Source organism: Theobroma cacao, chromosome 6 (assembly GCF_053813885.1).
Source record: "Theobroma cacao isolate CCN51 chromosome 6, ASM5381388v1, whole genome shotgun sequence".
Taxonomy (NCBI): domain Eukaryota; kingdom Viridiplantae; phylum Streptophyta; class Magnoliopsida; order Malvales; family Malvaceae; genus Theobroma; species Theobroma cacao.
The window spans coordinates 31,461,232-31,477,006 of record NC_142644.1 but is presented as its reverse complement, the minus strand read 5'-3'; the positions used below and the strand labels follow the sequence as shown (position 1 = coordinate 31,477,006).

At 38.8% G+C, this 15,775-nt stretch overlaps 4 protein-coding genes and 1 pseudogene across 4 annotated transcripts; 2 read left to right on the top strand and 3 right to left on the bottom strand.

Moving 5' to 3' along the window:
• Nucleotides 1-247: 247 nt before the first annotated feature.
• Nucleotides 248-2,706, top strand: LOC18597273 (acyl-CoA--sterol O-acyltransferase 1 pseudogene; annotated as a pseudogene).
• Nucleotides 2,707-4,958: 2,252 nt separating this feature from the next.
• Nucleotides 4,959-5,625, top strand: LOC108662610 (uncharacterized). Its single transcript, XM_018123652.2, has one exon. It carries the CDS (start codon nt 5,195-5,197, stop codon nt 5,498-5,500), a length of 306 nt encoding a protein of 101 aa, XP_017979141.1. The 5' UTR covers nt 4,959-5,194; the 3' UTR covers nt 5,501-5,625.
• A 363-nt stretch (nt 5,626-5,988) lies between these two features.
• Nucleotides 5,989-8,593, bottom strand: LOC18597270 (mannan endo-1,4-beta-mannosidase 6-like). The gene is made up of 5 exons (XM_007026193.3): nt 8,192-8,593; nt 7,901-8,098; nt 7,628-7,750; nt 7,082-7,293; nt 5,989-6,657 (listed from the first exon to the last, which is right to left on the bottom strand). The coding sequence occupies exons 1-5, from the start codon at nt 8,591-8,593 to the stop codon at nt 6,246-6,248; spliced, it is 1,347 nt and encodes a 448-aa protein (XP_007026255.3). The 3' UTR covers nt 5,989-6,245.
• Nucleotides 8,593-9,968, bottom strand: BAG5 (BCL-2-associated athanogene 5). Its single transcript, XM_018123700.2, has one exon. The coding sequence runs from the start codon at nt 9,847-9,849 to the stop codon at nt 9,196-9,198; it is 654 nt and encodes a 217-aa protein (XP_017979189.2). The 5' UTR covers nt 9,850-9,968; the 3' UTR covers nt 8,593-9,195.
• A 166-nt stretch (nt 9,969-10,134) lies between these two features.
• On the bottom strand, nt 10,135-14,382 carry LOC18597269 (fumarylacetoacetase). The gene is made up of 14 exons (XM_018123699.2): nt 14,073-14,382; nt 13,699-13,777; nt 13,426-13,484; nt 13,209-13,333; nt 12,998-13,072; nt 12,749-12,824; nt 12,561-12,660; nt 12,407-12,466; nt 11,914-11,984; nt 11,727-11,789; nt 11,475-11,539; nt 11,169-11,265; nt 10,524-10,649; nt 10,135-10,414 (listed from the first exon to the last, which is right to left on the bottom strand). Exons 1-14 carry the CDS (start codon nt 14,274-14,276, stop codon nt 10,352-10,354), a joined length of 1,263 nt encoding a protein of 420 aa, XP_017979188.2. The 5' UTR covers nt 14,277-14,382; the 3' UTR covers nt 10,135-10,351.
• Nucleotides 14,383-15,775: the final 1,393 nt, after the last annotated feature.

The window sequence follows — 15,775 nt, the reverse complement described above, 5'->3', positions numbered from 1 at the left end:
AGAGAATATACAAACAAAAGGTGTTGAAAACCCATGCACGCTCCCTTCATGGTCAGAGACCAGCAACTGCTTACCAACACTGGCATTCAAAAGGGGTCAAATTTCAGCAAAGTGATGATATTTTTCTCTGTTTTTTAAAAGAAAAAATTAACAATTTTTTAATATAATTTTGTTCTTTTTAGGAGAAAAACCAGATCCTATATGCGCAAATAAAGGAACCCAGGCCGTCCAAAGTTCCTCACAGATCTCATTTAACATGTCTTGTAGCTGATTCCCTGCTTCATCTCCTGGATCCTTGCACATGATGTCTCTTCTAGATTCTAGAATTTGCCCATTCATACTGACAGAAACAAAATGAAAACGTTGTCGCCTACAATTGACAAAACAGAGAATTTGAGCCATTGACTTGTGACAAATATCAATGCCCGCACCATAAAATGGAAAACCTGGTTCAAACTAGAACAGGGTTGCCATAACTTTAACCGCCCATAGAGATATTAAAGCCATTTTGGGATTTACAGAAGCTCTGCCACTCTTTCTCAGAGTACTTCAGCAACGGAGGGTGAGAGAGAGATAGGGAAGAAGAGAAGAAATGGAGAGCGGAGAGATGAACAACTTCATGAAGATTTGGCTCTGCGTCGTCATTTCTCTAAGCTACTGCTATGCCATAGGTAAGATAATCCCCAAAGGAACTGCTCGGCTTCTTTGTCTGCTACCTGTTGTCTGCCTGTATGTTCTCCTCCCTCTCAATCTCTCCTCCTTACATCTAGGAGGTGCCACCGCTTTCTTCATCGCTTGGCTTGGAAACTTCAAGCTCTTGCTTTTCGCCTTTGGCAAAGGCCCATTATCCCCACCGCTCTCTTTGCTTCGTTTTCTGGCTGTTGCTTGTTTGCCCATCAAAATCCTACACAACCCAACTCCAAAATCACATCCAAATGGCCTTAACAAAGAAAACCCTTCTCTCAAAAAGACCTTAGACAGCCAAAACAAGGAAATCCCGGGACCGGTCAAGCCTAAAAAAGGCCAGAAATCACCAATAAACTATGCAATAAAATTTCTCCTGTTGGCATTGTTGCTTCGTGCATATGACTACAGCGAGTATATCCACCCCACGTTCATGTTGGTTCTGTATTGTGGTCACGTTTACTTTTGTCTGGAGATCATCCTGGCCATGGTGGCAGCCCTGGCTCGAGCCATGTTGGGTCTCGAGCTGGAGCAACAATTCAATGAACCGTATCTGTCAACTTCTTTGCAAGATTTTTGGGGCAGGAGATGGAACATCATGGTGACCAGCATTCTACGACCGACCGTTTATGAGCCTGTGCTCAACATGGGCGCACGTCTCGTTGGTCGCAAATGGGCTCCGCTCCCCGCCGTTTTCGGGTCTTTCGTCGTGTCGGCAGTCATGCACGAGCTCATTTTCTACTACCTGGGACGCGTGAGGCCCACATGGGAAATCACGTGGTTCTTTCTCCTCCACGGAGGGTGTTTGATGGCCGAGATTGCTCTGAAGAAGACGTTAAGGGACAAGTTGCGGTTGCCCACGGCGGTTTCTACTCCCTTGACCATTGGATTCATCATGGTAACCGGCTCCTGGCTCTTCTTCCCACAGCTTCTACGGATCAAAGCCGACGAAAGGGCGCTTGAAGAGTACGCTGCTCTTGGCGCGTTTTTTAAGAATGTAAGTGCGTTAGCCATTACCACTTTCCAGTTTCAACTCTAAAAGCCTAAATCAGGATCTCTTCACCTCTTTCTTTAAAATTAAAAAATACATAGTGGCAGTTTATTGGGGATTTACTTACTTATTTATTAAAAGGATCCAAATCTCATAGCCTATTGCATTATTGGCCTCTTTTATTTGCCTTTTTTTATAATAAAAAGAGTATAATCAGATTAAAGTAGTTTGACTGCTTGAGCTCATGCAAAATTCTAAAGAAAGGAAAGAAACTAAATTTGTTAACAATCACAAGAATTTCGTCCATCCCTCCAAACCGGCAGAACCAGCAACCAATAAAACGTGACCACGACGAACCCACACGTCAATATGACTGAACCTAGAGAGTGAACTGTCCAACCCTTGGTCCGAACCCACTTCTTCAACGCAGCCTCGAACGCCATTGACAATCCTTGGAGAGCAAAGAACCAGGTGACTTCCCATGTTGGTTTCTTCCCACACGTGATGTAGTAAAAGAGCATCTCATGCAAGACTCCAGACACGACGAGGGAGCATATCAAAGCCAGCACCCTGGCCGGCCCAACCCCAACAACACTCGTTAACATGTTTCGGGTCGGCTTGTGGACAGTTTCCCTCAAAATATTCGACGCATACCTGTTCCATCTCCTGCCCCAGAAGTCTTGTAAGGATGTTGCTAAGTAAGGCTTGTTGAAAAGTTGGACGGGCTCGTACCGCCCCATGGCCTGAATCAATCAAAAGCTCAGGGTTACATATATGGATATGGCTCCTGGAGCATGCATCGCTTTGCAGACATAATATTTGAGTAGCAGAAGGAGAATACTTACCGATCTTGAAGAAGTTGGTTGTTCTTTGATTTTCATGGGAAGAATGGAGATGGCAATGAAATCGGGAAAGTTTTGGCAGTGGACGAGAGGGCCCTGGTTGAAGCAAAAGAGGAGGAGTTTGGAAGAAGCAATCCATGTGATAAAGAAAGATAGAATCCCTCTAAGTAAGGCGGATGGGAAATACCAGGGAAGAATGGAGAAGAGGTAGAAGATGGGTAGGAGAAACATGAACCTCAGTATGCCTAATGGGATTCTAGTGAGCAAGAAATAACAGTATCCTAATGAAGCCAACAGCAGACTGAACGGATTGATCAAATTCCAGCTTGCCTCCGCCATTGAGTTCTTTCTCTCACATTGATTTCTTCCTCTCAACTTTCAACATGCACCTCATTCATATACCTTGTTGATCTCTTTGCTCCCTCGGCAGGCCTGCACTAAATTTACACTACTTGCAGTAGTGATTAAGGTGAATTAATTGTATTTAACACATGGTGCAGCCCCTACTTTTTGAGGCTAATGAGATGGCTAGTCTAAGCCTACATGCCCGATATGAAAGATTGATAGTTTGGACTTAATTTTCAATTTGAGTTCTCCGTTTCCAAATTACGAGAGAAAGTATAAAGTTTCATCAAGTTATGCTAAGCTCTATCTTGTTAAAAAGACATGGCTTGTAGATGGCAACGATAATTGGGCTGAAGTAATGGGAGTTAATTAGTTTCTATGCTGAGAAGTAAGGGGAGTTATAGGGAAGCAGACGATGCAGGTACAGTAGATGACAGGAGTGAAGATAAGGTAGTAGGCAGATATGGTAACCCATGCACGTCGGCGGGGTTGGGTCGATCTTTTATTGTTTTGAATATAGACTCACTTGGTTAAGAATATGTCATTTCAAATTGTGAAATTTCTGACTGGGGATTGGTCCAGTAGTACGAATTAGGTACTCCAGCGTTTTGAAATTGGCTTACACAGGTGGTTCATTAATTAACAAAGTGGATCAAATTAGGAGGTTTCAGGATGCCAGGTCTAGCAGTGAGTTGGGCTATTGGGGATGGTAGAAATGCAGGGATTAAGAACAAATGAGCAGAGAAGCCCTCATATATATATATATATATATATATATATATATATCACAGTAACTTTTCTAAGAATTACCTTGCTTATCGGGCCCAGGAGCAGCGAACAACCAAAATGGAAGCTGCCACCTATGAGATTTGTCAAAAGTCAATTTTGATGGAGCTCTCAATATCATTGAACCATTGGGCCGGCTGTGTTGGTGGGTGTAATCAGTGCTGCAATGGGTGCAATGGAAATGGTGGATGGAATCGCTAGTGATCGAAGCTTTTGCTGCAGTTAAATTCACAAGGGTCATCATTTGTTGGAAATCTTTTGGAGGAAGCGAAAGCCAGGCTGAAAGCTTTCCAGGAATCCAGAACTGAACATGTCAGAAGAGATGCCAATGAGGCTGGCATGCAGGCTGCCCATATTTGTGACAAAATACGCACTGGATATACAGGAAGGAGGATTTGTAAGTCTCTGATAATTCTCTTTGGGGCAGCTCTCCTGTTCCACAAGGGACGATTAAAGCAACAATAACCAAGAAACGTCCATTCGCAGAGGCAAATCTTCAAACTCATTTCATCGAATAGTTTGTATATAGACACAAGAAGATGATGATAGTCTCTCTACCTTTATCTTTTACTGTTCCTGGAATTGGACTATGCTTTGACTTCTTTGGTTCCTTAACTATGTTTTTGCCTTGGTTAAGCAATTCAAGTACAATATGTTTAACCAAAACATTGGTTAATTATTATCTTTTACGTTTTAACATAGTAATCATCGACGTTGATACGAATGAATTTAAATTAACTTTCTTATTTATAATTGAATACATGCATTAATCAAATCTTCTTTTAAAGTATAAAAACTTCAAATTTTACGTATAAGATAAGTTTTTTAATTAATTTAATTAATTATATTAAAAAACTATAAATTTTATCAAATAATTTAAAACTATTAAAATTTTAATAATCTTTTGTGTGTGTGGAGGGGGGTGTCAAGGGTACATTTTGAGCAATTTACTGTCAAATGTACAGTCCTAAAGAGAGTTGTGAATTAGAATATGATTAGATATTTAAATGTTCGCACTCTGTTTAAGGTGAGTCTCAATTAATCAAAATAAACAATTTCTTACCTATTAGTGTTGTGTAAACTTTGACACAACGAGTTCAAAGGTAGACACCTGTTGAGTATTGTAGCGGTGAGGTATTGAATCCAGGCTGAGGACCAGGCAAGGTTTATTTGCATTACCAACTTACCAGAGCCTGGAAGGGCTCGCTTGTCAGGATTGAGTTGGACCTCGTGAAGACACAGAGGAAGGAAAAGATAATGAGAAGTTGTGCAAACCAAGACATGGCAGCGAGCAATCAATGAGTTAATTGAATGAAGAAAAAGTTCTAGAGCAGCAAGCAACCCATACTAGAAAAAGAGAGTTGGCTTTCACACATGCTTTCAGACTTCAGTAACCACAAGATTTGCATCAAATGGCTGTTAAAATTCGGACACTGCTCACAGTGTGAAAACATTGCTCTGCATTATTTGGCCTGCTGCTTAGGCTCTATAAATTGACAAAAGGTTGAAAAGGGTACACCGGGAAATAGCCAAAGAGTAAGAAGAGATGATGGAGGGGAAGAAGCTGCCTACCTTAGCTCTGGCCCTGATGATGCTACTGATGTTATGCTCGATGGCTTCTCCAGCTCTGGCATGCCCATCCAACGGCAGCGGATGTAAAGCCTGCATCCTTGACCAGATGAAATACGGTTGTCCTTCATGTGTGCCGCTTATACGCTGCATGGCACGGTGCTTGTGGGGTGGAACCTCCAGGTCAAAGTGTATCAGCCGGTGTGACTGCAATGGTGGGAAGCCAAGACTTTCTGACTGCAAGAAGTGTATGTCACGGTGCAAATGCAGTTGTGTGGCTTGAACGACTCCCCATCCAAGTAGGTTTCCATTAGTTGTGGCTTTCTATTGCAAAAACTACTCAACTTGCAGTGTCCTGTTTCTTGGAAAATCTGTATTTTTGGTTCATTACTGTCTGATTTGCATGAAGTTCAAGCTCACTAACCACAGATAAGAGAAAATATTTATTTATTACATGATAACCTGCTAATTCACAGATTACAAGCTAAAAATATGCATCTAAAACTGAAGGAAGGCATGGTACCCGATCGGCTGAGATAGCCAGAGATGCTTGGGGACTCTTTTTGCCCCACCACAAGATGCCCTTCAGGCTGGTCATGCTGGCAGCATCATACATGATAATTGTGAATATGCCTGAAAATTAAACAAGGAAGGCTAGCCCAAAAGCTCTTTCACAAAGCAAATAAATCAAATAACAGCAAATTAATCATTAAATTCAGTGTAAATCAGATTCTGTGTGTATTTTAACATTATACATACAAAGAATATGAATTGCAGGGGAAACCATCTGGTTATAGATGCCTGGCAGCTCACTAGCAAACAATGGATTTTCTACATACACAGTTTTTGAAAGAATACAAATGTCTTAATCTAAAATCTGAATAATCACATTTCTTCCATTTTAATCTACCACTTGTTTTTCTTTACAAATTCAAGAATATACAACTATTGAGTATCAACACTATTTTCTCCACAAAACGAGGGAAGGTTATAGGTGTTTTTGTTTCCAACTCTTCAATAAACTGTTGTCAAGGTAATTGACCAGAGCAAGGATCCTTGCTAAGTTTCCTATTCTGACTGCTCTTCGGGAAAATGCTTTGAAGCCTACACGATTGCCTTAGTATCAGTTTATAGGTGGAGGGTTTATCCCATGCTATGAAGGAAAATCTGTCACCATATTCCTCCACTCCTTCAACTAGTAACTGCCAAATTAAGGCCCCTGCCCCAGCTTGCCTCTTCTTTGCCGACTCATAAATTTTATCGTACATGGTCTTTAATAGAATATCCTTGTCAGCTATGCTTTGGTTGTTCACATACACCAAAGAGCCAACTTCTGTGAAGAGAATCGGTTTTTTAAGCACCTGATCCCCATCGCTTATATGAGAATCCACCCACTGGGAAAGATAGCGAGTCTTTTCTTCCAAATCAGCATGTGGTATCCTACAATACATATACAACATACGTTATTAAGGGATAAAGATTGAAATTTAATGAATAGAAGATGAAAATGCTCAATGAAATATGCACTTAGGTGGTCTATGACACCAACTTGATCCATCACCATCTAGGCTGTTACATATGCCTCTGAGATGTAGTAATAGTCCAAATGCTAGAGCCATCTCTGATAGACCTCAACAGACCGGAAAGAATCACATGATATTTTTTCCATAAGTTGAAATTCTATCGCTGTATCAACCAAAGCTCTCTAAAATGCATGGTGATGTATTCCAATTGGTCTAATCAGATCAAATGAGATAAGGGAAAGCAATCACCCTTGGTTATTGTAGCAAACAACATTTTCAGACAATTGGACAAAACATTCATACGACATTATCAAATCATAGCAAAAGTAAAATTTAACAACCAGCTATCAGGGTATGCATGAACTGAAGCAAAGTCAATGTTCTCGATTGCTGAGTTCTGTACAAAGTCTGATCCAAGTGAGGCTGCCCACTCCCCAGGATTTACTTCCGGTCCTTTAGTCGTATTGAGGCCATAAAACCCCTCAAGTCCAACAGTCACTAAATGTTTTTGATCCAGACTCTTGACAAAAGCAGCCATCTCAGTGATCCATGCCTGTGCTCCAAGCTAATAGAATTAATAATATTCTAATAGATCCAGAAAAAATAAACTGAAAGTTCGAGACAAACCCATACACATGAATTTAGAACAAGGAATTCCAAGACTAAATAAAAACTATAGAAACAACAAAAGAGAAGTGCAGAGTATCCACAATAAGCTATATTAGATATCAAGATACTGAACACCACTTTACTTAACATAGGTAGAAAATCATAACAATCTACTGATGCTAGAGATAAAAAAGGAAGAACCCTCTAAACCATTCTTCAGGCAAAAGATTACAAACACATAGTAACACAATAATGGAAATGCGAGTTTTATAGCTCACCTGAAGAATGGGAGCAGAGGAACTGGACTCACACCGGGGCTCATTCATCAGCTCCCAAGCAAATATTGCTGGCTCGTCAGAATACTTCACACCACTCAAGGAGTTCTTTCTAGACAAAATTGCCTGTAAAATGCAAAATGCAAACACATAGTTAACTTGATTGCTACAGCTAAACAAGAAGCATACGTATAGTGAATAAAGCATTTAACTTTGTATATTTATCTTCATAGTAAAGAGCTTTGAAGAATATAACCATGGACCACGGCAGCGTACCTTAACGTAAGCCTTGTAGTAATCTTTAATCATCGGGTGTGAAAAAAATGAATCACTTGAAGAAGAAACATTAATTCCAGCTTCTTGTGCCCATCTCACATACTGAGCCTTCCCACCAAAGTTATTCAAATTATTCACCAAACTAAGAACCAATCTAATCCCATGCTTCCTTGCTTCAACAATCACATAATCCAATCCCTGTCACATTTCATGAAACATGGTAAAAATCAAACAGAATGAGCAAAAGGGTATACATAAATAACAATAAGCAAATGAAATTGGAAGACAAACCCGAAAGACTCTTTCGTTAAAGACACCGGGAGAGATCTGCAAGGCATTAGGTCCATTACCATCGCTGAAGGCCCAAGTTCTACAGACGGTCAACCCCATTTGGGCGCCTCTCTGGAGCATCTTCGACACCCTCGATCTCGACGGACCACCCCACACGCTCTCCTGCATTAGCCAATAGGAGTTCCATCCGTTGACGTAGGCGGCTGACTGATTCTCCGCAGCACCACCACCGTTGACGACAATGAAATGCGTAGAGTTTGCAGACACGAAATCCAACCGGGGTTGCCGTGAGATCGGAAAACTAATGAGATTGGTGTTGCCGAAGTTGAGGTAGAGAAGAATCGAAAGCAAAAGAATGCCGAGTAAAGGATAAAGCTTTTTGTCTCTCCATTCTGCTTCCATTTTCTCTGTATGTCTCTCCCTGGTGGGCGCGCGGTAGGCAGCTGTTATTGTGGCTCATTTTATTTCCTTTTTATTTCTTTTAAATTTTAAATATTTTCTTCGTAATCGCACGTCTGCCGACGATGCGTTATAATCAGTTAGTCTTCCGGTACACGGGAAGATAAGTGAGTCGTCGCCTATCATATGCCACGTAAAACGCCCTGATGCGCCACCTCAGCTCTTTATATTACTAAATAATCAATAGTTTAGTTTTTATCTCATTGTTACATTAAAAGAAATTCTTATTTTTAATTTATATTAAAAATTTTCTTTTTTTTTACACAAACTTTTAATACGTCAAAAAAAATTAATGTTTGAATTATGTGATTATGTGATCACGAAATTGTAATTAAGACATTTTCTTTTTTTGTTATTTAAGCCTAAAAACTTTCATTTTAAAACAATAAAAATTTGATTAACATGATTTTCAGAAAACATTTCTTATTTTGCTATGAGATTAAATATTGCAAAATTTTTGCCTGTACATTAAACGAAGCCTTTGGATTAACGTGGACACATGAATATACAGTAAGGTGCAAAACAGACGATTAAAACCAGTAATACTACTCGCCAAGAAACCTCTGTAAGCATCTAAAGCCCAAATACTCGGCGCAAAACCTCTCCATTTCCGGACCACCTCGCTCTCTGCAGAATCGCTCCTCCATCTCCTCCACCGCTTTATCCCAATCCCTCATCGAAAATATCCCACGTGGACCCCACGCTCCGAAACATTCGTCATCGCCGTCAAGTTTTGCTCCCGATATCCCATCCACGATCTCCTGCAACTCCACGACCCTACGGCTCACTTTCCTCCTTGCTTCCCTCACCGTCGGATTGATCCCCGGCACCGAGTCGAGCTTCAGTAAGAGACGCATCAAGGTCTCGTTCATCCTCAGCTTCTCCCGGTCGTCGCTCCGGATGGAGTCAACCGTTTCCTGCCGTTGGATTAGTAGTTGGAGACGGTCGGCCTCGGAGTTGACGGCTGCAATTTGCTTGTAAAGGTTGCGGATAACGCGGGCGCGGTAAGCTGATTGGATCTTGGCGGCGGCAATGTCCTGGGGGAGGTGGACGGTGATTGGGACAGGGGTCTCGACGGGGATTTCTTTGGATTCTTGAGGAGGAGGAGGAGGAGAATCGGAGTGGTCACCGTGGAAAGTAAAGGTGACGGTGGTCGACGATGAGTAGCCGAAATGGCTGAATTGGCGAAAGGATTTCATGGTTTGTTTGGCTGAATAACAGACAGAGAAAGTGACAGTGAAGATTGTAGTATGATGGAAGCCTTTATCGTGTGCTGTCAGTTACGGTTATGTTTTCTTGAACGGTCTTAATACGCATATGTGGCGTCATCAGCGAGCCGAGTATCGCCCGTTTAACAAAGGGACCCAGACTTTGCTTTCTGACGAACGGACTACCTTTATTGGGGTTAGCGTTAATAATTCAATTCGATTAATTTAATTTAAATATTAATTTGAAATCAGCCATGGTTTCCTTCTATGTGAATATAGGTAAGAAGGGGGCATGATTTAGAGGAAGAGAGTATCAAGCAATTCCAGCATACCATCAACTGCTACAACTAAGTTAAACATTGTAATCAATAAATAATACAGCAAACACACCATTTTCAGCTCTGAGGATTTCCAGTGAGATTTCTTCAACACCAACAATGGCAACGTGAGTGGCATGTACTCCCTCTTATATCCCCATCGAACAACGGTTTCCTCAGTCGCGTGACGGAAGAACCTTACCGGCACAGGTTCCGAAACCAACGTTGTAACCATCTCCCTATATAGAATTCAAACTTAAACATGATTACTCTAATACTTCAAATGTTTCAAAGGTTCAAATATGTTTGCACCTTGGTTTAGGAACCCAAGTGGAGCAGAGAAAGTACCTTGCAGCAACCGGTGAAGATTACTTCATCCCCATCTTCTAAGAATTTTCGAGGTGTCCCATTTAATGACAATGGTTTCTGTCCATTCCATGTTAGTTCCAGCAGACATCCAAGAGAGTCTGGCTCCTGCTCAAAATACAAGACTCGTTCACAGTTATTGCAGGAAGAACAAAAGAGTTTAAAAATAGATGCAGCAGGACCTGATGACAGTTATATTGTAACTCACATACCTGCAAGCAACATGATCAACACTACAGCAGAAACTCTTGGAATATTCAAGGACAATATATGTTTCACTCGAACAAGGAAGTCTAGTAGCACAACCATTCTAATGCAGAGAAAAAACCGACTAGAATGCCAAATATAAGTCAATGTTTTTGTTCGCCTATTAATTTCCTTCTCTAGTAGTCACAATCTATCGTTAAGAAACAGGCCTAAATGAGCATCTCAAGGCAAACACATAAGTTATATCCAAAGAACGGACTTGGCTGTCTTCTACAGAAAAAATTAAAAGAACACCACAGGGCAAACAAATTTCTAATGCATAAAAAAAATACATGATTACCTCTGTGTGTCTGTGTGTGAATTGGTAGATATATACAAAGGCAAAAGGATAGAAAGGTGAAAGGTAGGTAATAAACATACAGGCCCACTAATGGTCCCAGTTCCAAGGAGATCGCCTGGCCTCAGGTTGCAACCATTGATTGTATGGTGTGCAAGCTGTTGGGTCACCGTCCAATATCTGTCATAAAATTTCTACAAAAGTCAGGACGCATTTGAAAAGCTGCAAATCAGCATATTAAATAGTATAGAAAGAGATGCAGACATCAAATTTTGCATAGAAAGAGGCAATTGGATTCACTGATTCTTAACATCATTAATGGAAAAGACAATTCTCATCTGAAAGAACTTTCAAAAGAATAAGAGCACCGGTGAAGTGGAACTCCTTACAGGTTCTTGAAATTACTTCTTGTAACCACACTAGAATCCTTTTGTCCGGAAGGTTTAATTTGAACCTAGCAGCAAGAAACTTCTCACTTTGAGAATTTCATAAAAGTTCAAGTATTTGCAGTTCAGCTTAAAAATGTATATTACTACAAAAACATTATGGCAAACTGGAAAATTCCATTAAAACAATATAGAAGAAGATAATTAGAGAATTGAAAAACCAATGAGATATATGCACTAAGTTGCTAGATCTACCTCCAATGCAATATCATAGTTTTTGGAATTCTTCTCTGCCAGATATGGCAATGGATGGGGATCCTGCAATGCACAACAGGCATCTTTAGCTAGTTGCATTAAGTATAATCACCATGAAAGAAAATAGGGAAAAAAGCTAGTAACTCAAATGCCTTTAAGATCTAAGACTACAAATACAGATACCTACCTGCTTAGGAGCCTCACATGCAAAAGGCTCTAGAGCATCTAGTGTCACAATCCAAGGGGATATTGTAGTACCTAAAAGATGAGGAAAAAAAGTAAGTTCCCGCTATAACAGCCTCTGGAGAATCACTAAATAGAACATAGAGCGCCTGCACAGGCATCATTAGCGATACCTATCTAGCCCAATTGGGTCCATGACTTCCCTTGGTTTATCTAATATTTTCTCCCCAAGCTTAAGATGGTTAAGAGATCTCCTAGTGTTTGTTATTTGGACCTCTATCGACATGGACCAGTTTACTCCAAATATGATAGCTTCATTTCCTTATATCAGATTCTATAATTCTTTATTACCTTGTTCATTAATTTTGACCCCCCCTTTCAAAAAAAGCTGTGGTTTTGCCACATATCAGTAACTGCCTAATCAGATATACTCCTTGTAGCCTGAACTCTGAAAAAAAAGATGAATAAGAAAAAGGAATAAGTTATGGTTTTCTTACCAAAACTCTTCCCAAGAAAGGGTCCAAGAGGAACATATTCCCATGCCTGAATATCTCTAGCTGTAAAAACCAAATTTGTTTTAAATATAGTAAAGAAAATTTTATTGAAAAAAAGAGGAGGATGTTGAATTGTAGCAACAATAGGTAATCATACCACTCCAGTCATTCATCAAGACAAGTCCAAAGATATGATCTGCTGCCTCATTAACATCTATAGTTTTCCCTAATTCATTTCCTGGACCAACTACAGCAGCCTGCCAGCTTGGTAAGAAACCATATAAGAGAATAATTCATGCTGAGGTACAATGACACAGAAAAATAACAATAACACTAAAGACTGACCATTTCAAGTTCAAAATCTAGCTTCAAAGAAGGTCCAAAATATGGTGGAGAGTCACCAGCTGGATAGCCTTGACCCCTAAAAGAATATGGAATTAAGCCAGTTAGCATCTAAAGCTGAGAGGACAGTTATGCTAGTATCCCAGTCACAAATTTTAAACAATAATTAAACATTTTAACAGAAATTCTGAAGTTCCAAGCAATAATTACCACAATTTTAAGGTATAAGGAATAAGTAATTGAACTTCTCACCTTGGCCTAGTAATGTCAGTTCCAGAGATGACAATAGATGATGCTCGTCCATGATATGCAATAGGAAGATGGAACCTGAAAGTGCACAATGCCCATGATTTATAAAATTTCCAAATGAGAGAAGGTAGGATCTATAAGGTTTGACACACAAACGTTTTCATTCAAATAAGCCATCACTCTTCATTTGTCAAAACTTTCAAAATCAGCATACCAGTTTGGTGGAATTGGGCTTTGAGGTCCACGAAATATGATGCTACAGTTCTTTGCATGATGCATAGATGAAAAGAAGTCTGTGTAGTCTCCAATTTCCACAGGAAGAACCATTTCTGCCTTGCTCTAAAGGTTCACAATAAATCGAAACATTAAGACAACAGAAAATAAACATGTTCACGCAGATTACATATTCAAACTCATGCTTATATTTTTACCATCGGCACAAGTGACTTCTGCCTCAAGTCTGCATTATCACGCAAGGTTGGTTCCGTAGCTGCATGATCCAAATAATCGTCAATTTTCCCCCTTCCCATTCTCAAAAATGAATTTCCATTTCAGCTGAAAACTATATTGGGCATTTGAAGGACCATAACATTGCAATTTCAACAGTATTTCTAATGCTATAACCTTCACCCGCCATTTTTGCCATGTTTAAACAAAAGCAGGGTATTAGAACACAATCAACAACTAGAAGTTACAATAAACACCTGACAATAGCTTTTGAAGTGTAGCACGAGCTTCCTTCCAAGCAGGCCGTCCCAGCGCCAAAAACTTGTTGAGAGTAGCCTGACACCAAAACCAACCAACTTTGCAATCAGTTGACTTAAACAAGTTAAAATTCTTAACTAAAGAGCAACGTCAACAACTCATAATCTTATTCACAACTTGATTCAGTAATCGTAACGCGGATTAGGCAACAAGGAATTTTTGCAATCACCGGATTTCTGGTCGGTTACGATTTAAAAAAGAATCTGTAGTTCTATGATTCCTGTTGCTACTGCCATTTCTAAACTGAGCTACCTAACTACCGAGCGGAAATCAACGACGTCGTATTACATGAAGTAAGCGACGAGGTACGAACCTGAAGGAAGCAATCGGAGCCGGTGAGCATAGGACCGTCGAATAGACCGGCTTTGGCGATCTCGGAGAGGTCTAAGACATAGTCGCCGATTGCCACGCCGAGGCGGACCGGTGCAGCAGGTTCGGGTTTGAACGCTCCGTACGGAAGGTTTTGGATGGGGAAATGGGAGTCGGGGTGGACTTGGATGAACGATTTCAAAGCCATGACTTGGGAAACGGAGTCGCTGAAAGCTTGGGGCGAAGCAGATGCGAGTGAAGCGGAGGTCTTTGCTCACTTATTTGTAGTAGGGAGCTCCCATGATTCTGATTTATCCATGGTCATTTTCTTAATGTTTGCTAATCATATTTTATTAATTTAACACTATTAAATTAAATAAATGGGATTTGGCATGGTAGTTGCCATCACAAGCCTTGTTATGGACGAGCACGAGTCTACCTACCCGCTTTTCCTAATGAAGATTAACCTATATTTGCAAGTACTAAGTTTTTTCTTTAAAAAATTAAAAAAAAAATAGACTATAGTATAACTTCGATCAAAACAAAAAAATAGACTAAAGATACCATAATTTTAATAATAAATTATTTTTGACGTCATGAGTTATTATATGTGCTAGATTTTTTTTAAACTTAAATAGTAAAAATTATTTGTATTATAATCATTTCTCTAATTAAATTTTTAACTTTTTATTGCATGTAACCATATTTTAAAATTTTAATTTATTTCTAAATATATTCTTAATCATAACAAAACATTAATCGTTATCTTAGTATTTTATGCAAGGGTGAAAGGACATTGATAGATGTGGTGTGTAAAAAATCCATACTAATTATATTATTTATATTAAAATTGTATATAATTAATGATACTAATGAATTTACTAATTATTATTATTATTATTATTATTATTATTTTAGTTATAATATTACTCAAAAAATAATTCTTTGGTTTATCTTTGATTTTATGTTTACGTGGGATAATGGCGTGGCCAAATGTATCAACCATGTTAATTGCCCATGACATATGTCATATGGATAAAGAAATGTCAATTGGCTTTGAGTCTAATAAAGATTAATTTATAATTAAAATTAAGGAGTTATTTGGATATAAATAAAAAAATTAAGAGCATGTTTTTAAATAAATAAAAAATTAGGGACTTAACTGAAGAAATGATCATAGTTTAGGGACCTTTTTGCCATTAAATTTTTTTTAATTGATTATTATTTTCTATGTACCAACTTAGAGATGGGATGCTATCTACCAATCTCTTTTCTCCATTTGTCAATAAGTTTGTTCATATTTTCATTTTATCTAATGCATTTGTTTATTTTATAGTGTTTTTATTTTAAATATAAAAATATCTTAATGTACTGTTTAGTTTTTTTACCATGATTGTGTTATAAACTAGCTAATCATGCAAAAAGGAAATGAAATAAAAGTGTTATTATGGATATGATATTGAAGAAAATAATATATCATCTATTTCAAAATTATGTACTAAACCGAAATAGTTGTAGTAATCGAAAAATCATATACCGAATAAATTTGGTTAGTTTAATTCGATTATCAAAAACCGAATTCAAAAAATGGAGGGAAAAAATGCAAGGATGTAGTATTTTTTATAATATCCCATGTTGAGATTTTCTTTTCTTTTGTTTTTTTAATTGTTGAGATTTTTTTATTTTATGTTATTATGGATATGATAT

Bases quoted from the DNA above. Each gene is read 5' to 3' on its own strand.
- LOC108662610 (XM_018123652.2), top strand. From the start codon at position 5,195: ATGATGGAGGGGAAGAAGCTGCCTACCTTAGCTCTGGCCCTGATGATG.
- LOC18597270 (XM_007026193.3), bottom strand. From the start codon at position 8,593: ATGGAAGCAGAATGGAGAGACAAAAAGCTTTATCCTTTACTCGGCATT. The intron at 7,751-7,900 runs GTACGCTGCCGT...TGCATTTTACAG, and splicing joins ACTACAAGGCTTACGTTAAG to GCAATTTTGTCTAGAAAGAA. The intron at 7,294-7,627 runs GTGAGCTATAAA...CTTGGAGCACAG, and splicing joins CCTCTGCTCCCATTCTTCAG to GCATGGATCACTGAGATGGC.
- BAG5 (XM_018123700.2), bottom strand. From the start codon at position 9,849: ATGAAATCCTTTCGCCAATTCAGCCATTTCGGCTACTCATCGTCGACC.
- LOC18597269 (XM_018123699.2), bottom strand. From the start codon at position 14,276: ATGGCTTTGAAATCGTTCATCCAAGTCCACCCCGACTCCCATTTCCCC. The intron at 11,790-11,913 runs GTAGGTATCTGT...TGTGCATTGCAG, and splicing joins CATGTGAGGCTCCTAAGCAG to GATCCCCATCCATTGCCATA. The intron at 10,415-10,523 runs GTACTTTCTCTG...AATTCTATATAG, and splicing joins TCTTCACCGGTTGCTGCAAG to GGAGATGGTTACAACGTTGG.